General features: G+C 39.4%; 1 protein-coding gene across 1 annotated transcript in view; it reads left to right on the top strand.

Annotated features, from left to right (window-relative positions):
* Positions 1 to 1,532: 1,532 nt before the first annotated feature.
* Positions 1,533 to 13,398, top strand: part of LOC131963114 (SH3 domain-binding protein 4-A-like) — a 29,353-nt gene continuing 17,487 nt past the window's right edge. Inside the window, exons 1-2 of the mRNA XM_059328253.1 lie at positions 1,533 to 1,790; positions 12,639 to 12,805. Coding sequence (XP_059184236.1) covers positions 12,682 to 12,805 — 124 coding nt within the window. The 5' untranslated portion in view covers positions 1,533 to 1,790; positions 12,639 to 12,681. The remainder of the gene's footprint in view (positions 1,791 to 12,638; positions 12,806 to 13,398) is intronic.

Here is a 13,398-nt window from a genome sequence, read left to right on the forward strand (position 1 = left end):
CACAGGTAATGGGGTAATTGTGGTATATAGAATTGCATGAAGCAGAAACGTTTTAGATTCTTCTTTTTCAGCTGACAGTGCAGAGTTTAAAAAAAAACAGTGAGCATGTCAAACACATGGTGCAAAGAAAGTAACAGAGGTCAGGACTTTTTGACTCTGCAGGGCGACAGCTGCAAAACTAAAGCTCAGACTACTGCTGTCACTGTGGCTTTACCTTTAAACAAATATAAGACTTAAACATCAAAGCAGATTTAACTTTAATGTCTTTAAAAATATCACTGACTGTATCAAAGAAGTCATCATTTTTTTCATAAGCAGGGAATCTTCTCTCTGAGCTGCATTTTAAGACATTTTGTCTTCTTCTTGTCACCTTTTTCAGTCGTTTTCAGCTTCAGAACAACTTCCCCGCTCTGCACTGACAGCAGCTTTATACAGCGGAGAGGACAAATCATTTGAGTGGGTTTTTGTCAAAGAGATGAAAGTGGAAGGTCTGTTAGACTGATGCAAGCGTGGAACACACCCATCAAATGCAATTAGTCTCATGAGAAAGTCACATCCTTTTTGCATGCAAGAGATAGAACATCTTCAAATAAAGCTACTTCTACAATTATTATTACTTATGGTGTCCCCCAGACTACAGTAGTCGCAGAGGGATTTTAGCTCACTGACAGCGTTTAATCACCGAACCCTCGACGAACAGCACCTCATTAGCAGAGGACCGTCCGGCTGCACGACTCATTTCCCCCGCAGCTCCACTCAGCTTTATTTGTAGGGCCTGTTCAAGTCACACAGTGTTGATCATCACTGACTCCAGGGCCAGTTTATCATCTTTATTTGCTGTTGTTATGCTCTGTTTATAGTAATAGTTTATTTATTGACAATGTGAGGATGAGTCAAAACCAAAAGCTTTGAGATTTTGGGTTAATTTTAGCTTTTAGTTATTTTGTCTGTGATGGTGATGGACCTCAGGTCCTGTATTTGTATATAACATGTCATAATTTGTTGATTTACATTTTGTAAAGAGTTTATTTAAATTTTGTAAATACAGCAAAAAGTCTAAAGTTCACTCTAAAAAAATGGTAAAAAGTCAGACAGCAAAAGTTGTCAAACAATTACCATCAAATTACAGTAAACAACCTGAGTTACTTTACAGATAATATCTTTAAACATATGGATAATAAACAGTAAATATCAGTATTTAAAACATTTTTTTTAATTTGACGGTAAGTGTTGGCAACTTTTGGAGCCAAACTTTTTTGCGTTTTTTTTTTGTACGATTTCTTTTCTTTTTCTTTTTTTTTTTAAGTTTTCATTAAATTTACTGTAAAAAAAAGAAGTTACATTAATTTGGATTCAAGATCATTAAGCAATTTAATAATACTGTGAGTAAATTAACTGTATTCTACCACTGAAAGTAAACAAGTACAATGCGTTTGTGTGTGTGTGTGTGTGTGTGTGTGTGTGTGTGTGTGTGGCCACGCCCCCTCCCAGTGACGCCACACGCTCCCATCCACTACAGCAGCGCTCCTCCAGTCCTCCGGCAGACCGGAGCAGAGACGGAGGGAAGCCGGCGTGTGTGAGCGTCTGTCACCGTTCACAACTTGTTGGACTGGGGACCAATAATCTTAATTTCACCTGTCATTACTTTTTTCTTTTTCTTTCTTGATCTTAAACTCAAATGACACGAGGGAAAAAAAGAAGGAGAAGAAGAAGAAGAAGTCTCTCCATCAGCTCTTTTACTTCAGCTTCTTCTCACTAATCGGAGCGTTCGGGCTTCCAGCCAGAAGGAGGTCAGTTTACATTTCTATTTAAATTACACGTAATTACTTATTATTATCTTTTAAGTGAAGCATTTGCTCAGTTTGTTAGTTACTTTGTCAAAACCACGAGCGGGGAAGAATTCGGCTTCACTCAAATGAAAAATCCCTGAAGTATTCTTGTGATATCCTTATAGTATCTTCTTTTTAGTGATGCTACATATAGGCATATAAGGTGCCTTTGCTTTATAAGGAGTTATAGGTGTTTGTTATTGGCTATATGACTTTTATTGGCTTTCTATAGTGGTATGATGGTGTTTTAATTGCTTCTTCTGGGTTTATGTTGCCAAATACAGAGCCCTGTCCTTCTTTGTAGTGTGTTTTTGTGCTGTATTTCTATTATAACCTAATATCCCTAAAATATCCTTCTAATATTAATGATGGTTTGAATTGAAAGCCTTTCTGCCCGTGTTTTCCATTCATTTTCTTCCTCTTTTTTTAATGAATCTCCTGTATTAATAGTCTGTTAGTGATATTTATTAATTACTAATAAATTACACGTTAAATTTAAATACACACGCGGTTGCACAGCACAGCTCGGCAGCACATGGAGGAAGCATGACTGGAAATTACAAGTTTGACAATTAGCCCTATGTTGTCACATGTGCGCACGCGTCCACGCGCGTGCACGACCCCTTGCTCCAGCCCTGCCAATAAGGTCATCTGATAAGCTGAAAATCCTCCCTTCCACCAGGCAGCACACACACACACACACACACACACACACACACACACTGTCTTGTAGCCTGCAACTCTATTTAATTAGATGGAGCATGATTTTGTGTTTTGTGTGTCCCATGGCTTTGCTATGGCAAACTCTCCCCCTTTCTGCCTGTTAAATTATATAGATAAAGAACAAAATATATAAAACAATAAATCAACTAATGTTGTAATGTTGCCGCACTTCCACAACTTTCTGAAAACTACACAAAACATATTAAATTCATAAATAATATATAACAATAACCTATACCAAAATAAATTAGAACAATGCCACAACCTAATGAAAACTATAAAACATAAACTGAGTATATAAAAGTGATAAATAAAAATAAAAGTATCTTGTTTTTCTAATTGTTGGAAGCCAAAATCGCAATTGAAAATAAGGTTTGATTCAATGCTCAGCCTCTCCTCTCCTCTCCTCTCCTCTCCTCTCCTCTCCTCTCCTCTCCTCTCCTCTTCTCTCCTCCCTGCGTCTTTTTCTGCTCACTTTTTTATATCCTTGCCTCGATCAGCTCTTTATCAACTTTCCTAGCTCCTCATCTCCTACTTTCCCTTTTGACTCCTTTCCTTTCCTTTTGTCCTTTTTGGTAACTCTTTTTCCTCTCCTCCTTTCTTTGTCTCACTTTCCTCCTCTTCCTTCCCTTTTCCCCCTTGCTCATAATCTTTCCCACTTTTCCTTTTTGTCTCCTTGCTTTTCCTCCTTACTTTTCCTCCCCTTCCTCTCCTTCCAAACTGTTCTCCTACCAGCAATTACGTTGGCCCTTTTTTCCTCTTTCATTTGCCTGAAAGTGGCACTTACACACACACACACACACACACACACACACACACACACACACACATACACACACACACACACACACACACACACACACACACACACACACACACACACACTCTGTTGTCTTCTACTATACATCCCCGCCCCCTCCCTCGAGGTTAAGCCTGAAAACTAGCATGTCATCGTTTTCCAGCTCGACGCAAAGGTGCGCTCCACTTTGTAATTAATGGCTCAGCACACACACAAACACACACACACAAACACACACTGGATGGAACTCTGCACACGCTTTCTTACAAATTGTATAGACACACTTGCACACAATTGTTCTAAAGTATTGAGCTTTTATTTTTTGCATGCTGTGATAATATACAGTAATTATCTCAACCAAACTCATTAACAAACGTAACATCTTGATTATAGTAATTAACCTGAGCTTGCAGTGTGATTCTTGAGGTGGAAGCTAAGGCTGAGACTCAATTAAAGTACTTAATAGTTTTTAAAAGTATATGTAGTCACTGTTAGGAATGTTATAATTCCTCAGATCCACTATTCGTTGATACTTTTTAGTTTAAAGTCACCATTTGACTAAATTGTCCCACTTTTTTCAGTGCTGGAGGCTAAACTTGTCTTGACCAACAGATCATTATGAACTGACAATTTTCTAATGTATCATTTTGGGGAATGTACCACACTAATGTCATATACTTTAATTGTAATAACCAATATTTTGAACAAACTACCAAAACACTTGTTTGGATGAATATAAGAAATAAACATGATCCATAAACCTTCGTTTCATTTGAAAATGACAGTTGAGCTGAAAACAAGTCAGACTGATATATAATTAATATATTCTCATTATCTAATAGCTTAAAAATGTCCCTTTAAATGACATTTAGCCATAATGATTTAACAACATAACCCTGACTTGTGTTGTCACCTCATTAATCAACATTATGACATCATCAAGTCAAAACAAGCTAAATCCTTTTCATGGAATTATAAATGCTGCTTAATGTGACAGTTAGCTGCTTTTGCTTTTTCCTGGAATATATTACATGAATACGCTTTCTACCCATTCACAGAGGTATGTTTTTTATCACATCATCCATCTGTTAATGCCTTAGAAGTTACTGTGGTTTTTCTCCTGCTGGAAATAGCGATGTTGGAGGTAAATTATAGTGTTCCAAACACTTAATGCTAAAAACTTGAACTATGTGCTGCCCTGAAGTTAACTTGGTGACGTCTTCAGAATGGTACTTCCTCTTTCTGAGTGCGAACCCGTCTTCGGTTGAGGAATCTCCTTCAGTGCCGAGGTGGAAGCGGCACTAAAACTCAGCACTTAGTGGGCTCATTTACCTGGAAATTCATCCTGAGGGGAGAAGGAAGCGATTGTAATATTTTACGGATGAACTTCTCTGGTGATGAACGGTAGTGGTCGGGGCAGAGCGGCGCCGCACACTAATGTACTTGACCACACGCCAAGATGAGGATTTTTTTTCCTTCTGGTCCACAGAGTAAAAAATAAAACCCTGAACATGTCACCAAGCTGCAGCTGGGCAGGAAGAAAAATTGGCCCACTCAGCCTGCAGGAATATGATGGTTGGCCTCACATCACACATCAAATAATGTCTTTAGACAATTATTCCAAGGAATAAAAATACACTCAAGAGCACTTTATTCAGGTATACTATACTTCAATATGGACTTTATTATTTTACTAAAAGTTTGCTAAGGAAAGGGTTGTGATAGGAGGGAAATGTCTGGTCAGTTCTGCCTTTAAGTTAACCTTTTATGTGTCCCAAAAGACGACAATCGTAGTATTTTGGTGAATCTCTGAGTTGAAATCTCTACAAACACAACTCTTCAAACACTGAGATTTGTTTCACTGCAAGTCCCATTTAAAACTGCCCAATGGTCTCATGCAGAATTCACTCATACCCCTTTTCGAGCAAGGCAGTTCCAGGGCCTGTTCAAGGCTGGTACCTAATCTTGAACCAATTCTTCACGTTTCTACTGCCGAAGAACCGGCTCTCGGCCAGGAAAACTTGTTTCCAGAGAGGCACCAACTCTTTGCTGGTCCCCAACCACAAACCGCTTATATCATGGGCTGGGGTGCAGGATTATAGTGACCAACAAGACCAACAAAAACATTAGCGGGCTAGGGTTAGTGGACCAGCGTTAGCTCACAACAAAGTCCAACATTAACATCTTACTTTCATTGTCAAGACGAGCAGAACCAATCTGTTGTACCAGTGGTGTTTGGATGCCAATGTAGGCTCACAGAGCCAGGGGCAACATTTGTAAAGAGACAATGTGGTCTGACATTGTTGTTATTATATTCCAGATGTATACAGTGACGTAATGATGTGGCTTTTGAGACTGTTGAGAAGCAAACAGGTTCTGAGAAGGTTTGCAAGTTGGACCAACTGTGAAACAGCACTAGAATTGGGACCAGAACTAGAACCAGGTCGTAAAGGGTTATCATAGGCCTCTACGGTGTTATTTATCAGCATTTTCTACCCATCCGGAGTTTAGCAAACTTCCAAGGACATTCTTTCCCTGAGCTCCTGTTCATTTCTTCTGCTACACTGCAGGTGCACATACACACATCCAAATGCATGCTGGGAGCAGAGCTGCATTGCTGCAGGCCAGTGAGGTACCTGACTCAAGTAGACCTAATGTTTTTCTGTCCCTGTGGTCCAGACTGAATTAAACCCAAGTGCCTGCTCTTGGTTTCCTGCAGAATAGATGAGACAGCTGACCTTTAACAGACTTTAAAGTCAAATGAAGCTTTGATGGTGTTTTGACGGACTGTAGCTTGTTGCATTGACTAAACAAGTTAAACAGTCATCTTTGGGGTAATTTATGTTGTTGTGACGGACTACAGAGACAGACAGAGAGAGAGAGTGAGAGAGAGAGAGAGAGAGAGAGAGCCAATGTAGATCTGACTAATCAATAAGAAGCACATGAAGGAACACCAGCATGCAGCGCCAGCAGGGAAAGGATCAGGATCTTTAATATTCAAACCTGGGGAGACTTCTGGCATTTAATTCTCAACAGATGTACCGTAAGATTTGTAGAATCAGCTAACAAGCCTTTAAAGTTGTTTTCATTTCATTTTATTAAACTGATAGTGAAGAATCATGACTGAGTCGGGAGTCTGTCTTTGGTTTGTTTGATCATGATTTAAGAGACTTTTAGCCCTTCAGCCTCCTTCTTTGATCTGGGATTACTGCCTGTTTGAATGCTTACACAGGAAATTCAACAGTAGATTAAGTTTGAATTAGGGCTGCACTATATGGGGGAAAAAACTGACATTGCATTTTTTTCTGCAATATATATTGAGATACGAATAGAACTTTCACCTCTAAAGACACATTTAAAAGTAAATGCATCACTTTGAGAGCAAAATTAGTGTAAATTAGATTTATAAAGAACATTGTGCTCTTGCAATCGATTATGTGATCTAAACAATGTAATCATCATCAGATTAGCAAGACAAAAAAGTCACACCCACAAAGCATTGTGAAGAAGAAAGGGTCTGTGTTACAGGAGGGGTCAGGCGATGCTGCAGACCTCTGATCCACCCTGGTCAGTCTAAATACGCTAAAACAGGAGTGATGTGATCATATTTCTTGTTTGTCGTTAAAAGTCTGGCAGATACATTCTGGAGTCTATGAAAGCATTTTTGATTCAGGCAGGTAAAATGGCTGTTGCCATAATCCAAGCGTGATAAGATAAAAGCATGTAAAACGGTCTCTGTGTCTTTAAAAGTTAGCATAGATTGTATTTTAGAAATATTTCGAAGGTGATAAAAACAAGATTTTTTTGGTTTTGTAGCCTAAATTAAATTTTTTACAACGTGTATGTACAATGACGTGCTAGTTTTAGTACGTTCAGCTTTGTATTGTGAACCACAAAACGTCATTTAGGTTGGAGATCTTGTTAATTCTCTCACTGTTGCATGATGCGTATCAGTATATATATTATGTATATTTGCCAAACTTTAAATTTAATGTCCTGCGGTGAGAAGCCCATCTGCGGTTTTGAAGGTGTCAAAGAAAGTGTTATTTGCATAGTGGCTTTTTTAAAATAATGGTTAACTTTAGACAATAAAACCACTTGATTAGGGTTAGGAAAGAAGCAGAGGGCTGGGGTTAAAAACAACTATTTCAACATTTCAACGTGGGATGTGACGTATATACATCTAGAATTTCTTTACAGGTTGAGACCAGGCTGAAACTACACATCGTACAGCCGTAGTTTACATATTATTCTATTGGTTAAGTGTTTTCCTGCCACACAGTCACAGGTTTGTGCTGCTGTGTCTCATTCTTTATCCTGTAATCTGCTCATTTTAAACAGCTGTGATGGAGAAACGATAAACTCTCTGCGAGCATATGGCTGCTGAAAATGGTTATTATAGCAACATTCATCCAGGGATTAGGTCCGGCCGACTCCCGGCTAATTAAACTTTCGACTCACCACTCCCCCACTCCGTCAGCCCAACTGAAATGAGTTAATAACGCAGACTATTTCACCGACTCGGATATTAATGCACCAGTGGGGGAAAGATATATTCCTGTTTCCAATTTTGAGAAAGGCTAACCCACAAGCCCTGGAGCAGTTTGCAGAGTTCCCCTGAGAGCTTCTTTTTTAGCATTTCCTCTCACTCTGTAATTGAAATTTCTCTGCTAACGTGAAGTAAAACAAAAGTAAAATAGAGTTAATTTCCCCAAATGCTGTCTACACTTTGTGTTGTTATTCTGCACCCTGTCTGTGAAGAGGACACTTGCAGGGTATCACAGTCGTGTTTAACTTTTGTGTTTTTCTAAATTGCATGTCAGTTTTTCTTCACAAACCCTGGAACCAACGTTTCCAGGAGGCTCAGCGTGGATCTGCAAGGGTCATTTTGAGGAATCCAGTTTGCTGTGAACTGAACCTCCTGCTGTTTTTCCCGTTGCAGCGAACAGCAGCTTCCAATTCCTCGTTTTCTTTTATCCCCTGTTACTGTCAGAGCCGCCCTCACCTCCTGCTGCAATCAGCGGGGATCGCCTCCATGTTATATCAAAGCTGGTGACAGTGTCTTTGTCTGCCGCCTTGTTATTGATCGCAGCCTCGCTCCGGCTGCCCGCTGAGTGCTCATTTTTGAGCGGGAGGAGGGGTTTTATCGACGGGCGACACGCTCCCCGACGAGCAACCAGGGTGCAAGAAAATGAAATGTCATCTCGGAGGAGTTTGACTGGCTTTCAGCACACGCTCCCATCTGAACGGATGCAGCCGTTAAACAAGCCCGACTTTCTATTCACTGCATCCTCTGCATCCCAGTGTGCACCTCTGTCACAACCTCTAGAGAGGAGCTGCTCTGAAACACTTCAGTTTTTCATTTATTTTTTGTCATTTTGAGGCATGACAGACAAAAATACTTTATATCTGCTCAAATGTCCTTCGAAAGAGAGCAGATTAAAGCTGCAGAGGTTTCATAAAGTCTATCATGCAACAAAAGCACTAAAAGTAAAGTGAACTTGGAGTGGAAAATGGAAAAGGTGCAAATTTGATGAACTAAGAATCAGATGTAAAGTCAGAAGTTTTCACTTAGTGAGGCAACATTGTTAATAATCAGGGTTGGTGATTTGAAAAATGTAGTCGATTGATTGATTGATTGATTGATTGATTGATTGATTGATTGGTTGGTTGGTTGGTTGGTTGGTTGGTTGGTTGATTTTATTTGACCATTCTTGATATAAAAAATATGAAACAGCAACCTGTGTCATACGTAATATAAATAGATAAAAAATAGTCAGGGATGACACAATAAAGCCCTAAGGCTTATTTCCATTGTGGTCCCTATAAGGCAGGAGACAGGGGCAAGTAGCAGCATATCTTACATAAATCAAACAAGTATCATTCTTACATACATACATACATACATACATACATACATGCATCAATCATTCATAAGCCACATAAAAACATAAATTACAGTCACGTTTCCATCAACAGATTTCTCTGTACATTTTGAAGATTGGCTTGAGAAAAGCTTGATGGAAACATCAAAGTTCAATAAAACTTTTTTAAAATACCCCTAAAAGTTTTTACGCTTGTTTTGAGGGGATTTTTGTCTTTTTTGTAAAATCACGAATGCACTAAACAGGAGATGGAAACACTTTTTCCTCATAAATTCTGATGTAGCAAACATTTAACTCAAATGACTGATCAGCTGTTTCCGCTCTGACATGAAAGACCAATTATGAGTTGCCCAGTTGAATCGAATTCCTTAAGACTTCTCTACATTTTCTCTCATGGGTGGCCACAATTGTCCAATAAGCAACCTCTTTTTTGTTGTAGTGTTTTCTCTCTACCTTTACTGACGGATTAGTCTAAAGCAACAAATTACAGTGCCATCTTCTGACCAAAGCCAGTTCATGCAGCTTTGTTTATTTGCTCTAAACTAGCAGATTGAAACGTCCCTAATTTGCATTTTCTTTAATGTAACTTTTCTAAATTTTGCTTCAAAATTTGATTCGACTTTAACAGAAACGTGGGTAGAGATGAGCATCCTATTTTGAAACACAGGGCCAAAATATGAACACAAACAGTAAAATTCAGGTCGTTACAGGTGACTTGCGGACCCATATCCTGCGCCCTTATTGGCTGTAGCTACCAGTAGGACTCCCCGAGTTCTGAGTCAAGTAACAGCCTTTGATGTGTTTACACAAAGTTCATTTAGCACATTTTTTGGAGGAAGTTCTGTGCAGCTGTTCAGAGCAAGATCAGCTTTTGGAAAATGAACTGCATTAGATGCTTGTCGCCACCATGCTAATGATGCTAGCAGATGCTCAAACAAAGACAAGTGCTGTATTTTATGAAAGCACACACCTGTATCTGAATGTCAAATCCTCCGCATTTAATATGAAAACACTGAGCAGAAATTCAGCTCCAAACATTAAAGCTCTAATGAAGATAATCAGTGGAAGGCATTTACATGGCTGCCTCTACAGTCTGTGTTGCTTTAATCAGATTAAAATGGCATCATTAGTGTGCAAATGCAAATGTTCCCACTGTCGCAGCTCGCCACATCCTGCAGGAATAATAAAAGTCTCTTGTGACTGAAGGGAACAACGTCTTGCTGCAAAACAATTTTTGCTGCTTCTCTAATCAGATTACAGTCCTCTGCTGACTCTGTGTTTTCATACACAAATTGAATCACATCTCACTTCTGACAAGGAAATGGGTAACTTGCACATACAGCCAGAGGAGAGGGAGAGGGTTGCCAGTTTGAATCCCCTGTAAGAAAAGATCACTGCCGGTATGAGTGTGCACAGCATCTGAGCCTCTGAGGTTAAATATGAACTTTAAATTGCTGTTGGCAGAAGATATTACAGTGGATGTTATTCGAGGGTTTGGCTTCAGTCCTGCAGCATACAATGATGTTTTAGGCAACAATGTCTTTCCAGCTTTGTGGGAACAGTTTTGGGAAAAGAAGGCGCCTAATATTATTGTGCACGGAGCCTGGTCCATAAAAAATAATTCTCCCAGTTTGTGTGGAAGAACTTGAAAAGTCTGCATGAACAATGAATTCATAAACATATGTCCCATTTTTGCATAAAAGTTGTTCTGACCGACCCTGAGGCCCTATAAAGGCCAGTGTGGGACTTCACTGAAGCTCTGGTGGCTAAATGGGAGTCCTGGATCGGCCCCCGGATATGTTACATCCCCAGTTTGTCTAAGGCTAGGGAGTAACCATTGAAGTTAATATAACCCACGGTAAAAAGGAAAAAACAGGTAAACAGAGTATATCAGCAATAACAATGATTTATAAACACAATTAAATACAGTTTGGCCCTCGTCTGCTTGGGCCTCCACTCTATTTAACCTAACATGCTTAATTACATAGTGAGCACCGGTGTGCTCGACCACTCACCCAGGAGGACGTGCAGGAGGCGGTCCCTGGAAGGAGACAAATAAAAAACAAACATAAATCCACTCCCGCGGTAACAGGGAGCAAATCTGGTGGAGACCAGACTGAAAGCTGAAAGAGAGGAGCGTGTTCTGGGAGGGGAAACAAGAACATGTTCCAAATTGTCCAATTTGTTTAAATCGTATACCTTTTATCAACAGCAGCTTGTTTATCTGACAGTTGCACATTGCAAAACAATGACATGAAAAATATGCATCTACCCCCTGAAAACCTGCGACAAGAGTCATGGCAGAAGGGAGAAATGATCCAAAGTGTGGCTTCATTTCACAAAGACAGTTGACAACAGCGCTGCTTGTTATGTCTGTAAAATGATCATTTCAAGTGAGGAAACCCCAGCAATATGCTAAAGCGTCTTTCTATGCTACATGGGCTTCAATTCCAGGAATGCCATGTATTTGACACTCCACACAAGAGTAGTGCTTCCCAACCGAGCGACACATCTGTTACCTGGGGTAAATATGCTGTCATAATAACATTAGCACCATGCAGGCAGGCTGAGCAGGCTTCATCTTTAACTGATGAAAGTGAATATTGTAAAAACGTTCTCATTTTATCCACACTTTCTTCAGGCTCCGATATAATAACACTGTTGTGTTGTAACTAAAAAAGTGCACTACTTTTTTCCCACACAGAAAACTGATCGGGAATCAATAAGGGAAGCATATCATAACAATAAGTTGATAATGGCCTTTTGCATGAATAAAATGTGATCAATTTCCATCCTTAGCAGCATAGCAGCAGGTTAACATCTATGCTTTTAGAATGGCATGTGACAATTTCACATAAATGCAGTATTCAGAGGTTCACGTAATGAACGGTTCATTATGTGATCCTCTGAATACTGCATTTATGTGAAATTGTTACATGCCATTCTAAAAGCATAAGTGTTAACCTCCTGTTCATTATGTTTCTGACCTTCTTCATCGTCACTTTCGCTCAGAACTTAAATCTCTTTTTGTTTCATTTCTTTATTGCTTTTCAATAGCTCTCCTCCTAAATCACATCTCTTTCTCTTAGCTCAGCGCTCATGCTCTTTGCATCGATTTAAAAAAAAAAAAAAACTCTCCCTGTTCAGCTCAGAGTCATTTCTTTCCCCAGCACATCCTTCAAAAAGGCAGTGATATTTATCAACCTTATTTTCTGCTGCTGCAGTTTTGACCTCTGTAGCTTTAACTATGTTAGTGAACTAGAAAATTAAGCTTCCTGCCACAGCATTGCTTTGGGAATTTGCTTTAGATCCAAGCATCAGCTAAATGCCTGAATGCAGATGTGTTTAAAATTGGCTGGTCGCTCCCACCCTGCTGAAATGCTTTGTTTGTTTCCCGTCCAGATGAAGTGCTGCCAATGAGCCAATTCTATGTAAAGTACCATCCATGGCTGCCCATCGCATTATCAGAGTGACAAACAACAATCACATCCTCCCTCGCTGTAAGTCTGAGGGGACGCTCATCGACCTTAGCGAAGGGGTCACCGGGGCCAGTCTCAACGATGTTAAAGGTCAGTGTTTCCGAGATTCAATCAATTATTTAGCTATGATTAATTTGAAAAACTGACCAATCACTCAATATCTCTAGAATCTGTTGTCTTCATGTTGTGCTTATCATCTTTTCTAATTAGATTCTTCAGTCATATGTTGGAAACAGTATAATTCTTTCTCTGGCTCTTTCACTTCACTGGTTGCACTTCATTACAGCTTTGTTTACATGCTCCATATACGCTAATGATGTGAACTAAAAATAGAAAATTATGCAGTAAATTATGCAGTTCATCTGCCTCTACATTTACTTAGTCATCTGAAAATTTTGTCATTGCATTCAGAATGGTTTAAGGGTTTTTTTCAAATTATTATTTTTGGTGACATTTTGGCTGCTTTCCTTTTTTCCCAGGATGAAGTTTTAATGCCAAAAGCATTTGGTCAGGAAGCTTTAAGTCCAGTCTGTCGTAGCATCACATCATCAGTTCAACTGGCCCATTATATCTGTGTCTGATGATGAGATAAGTGCTGTTAAATGCAGTATTTTGAGTAATCAGCCATTGGGTGATTAGGTGCACTTATCTAAATTAGTGACAACCAGTTTCAAAAGCACTTT

The sequence above is a fragment of the Centropristis striata genome, chromosome 24, assembly GCF_030273125.1.
Source record: "Centropristis striata isolate RG_2023a ecotype Rhode Island chromosome 24, C.striata_1.0, whole genome shotgun sequence".
NCBI lineage: Eukaryota > Metazoa > Chordata > Actinopteri > Perciformes > Serranidae > Centropristis > Centropristis striata.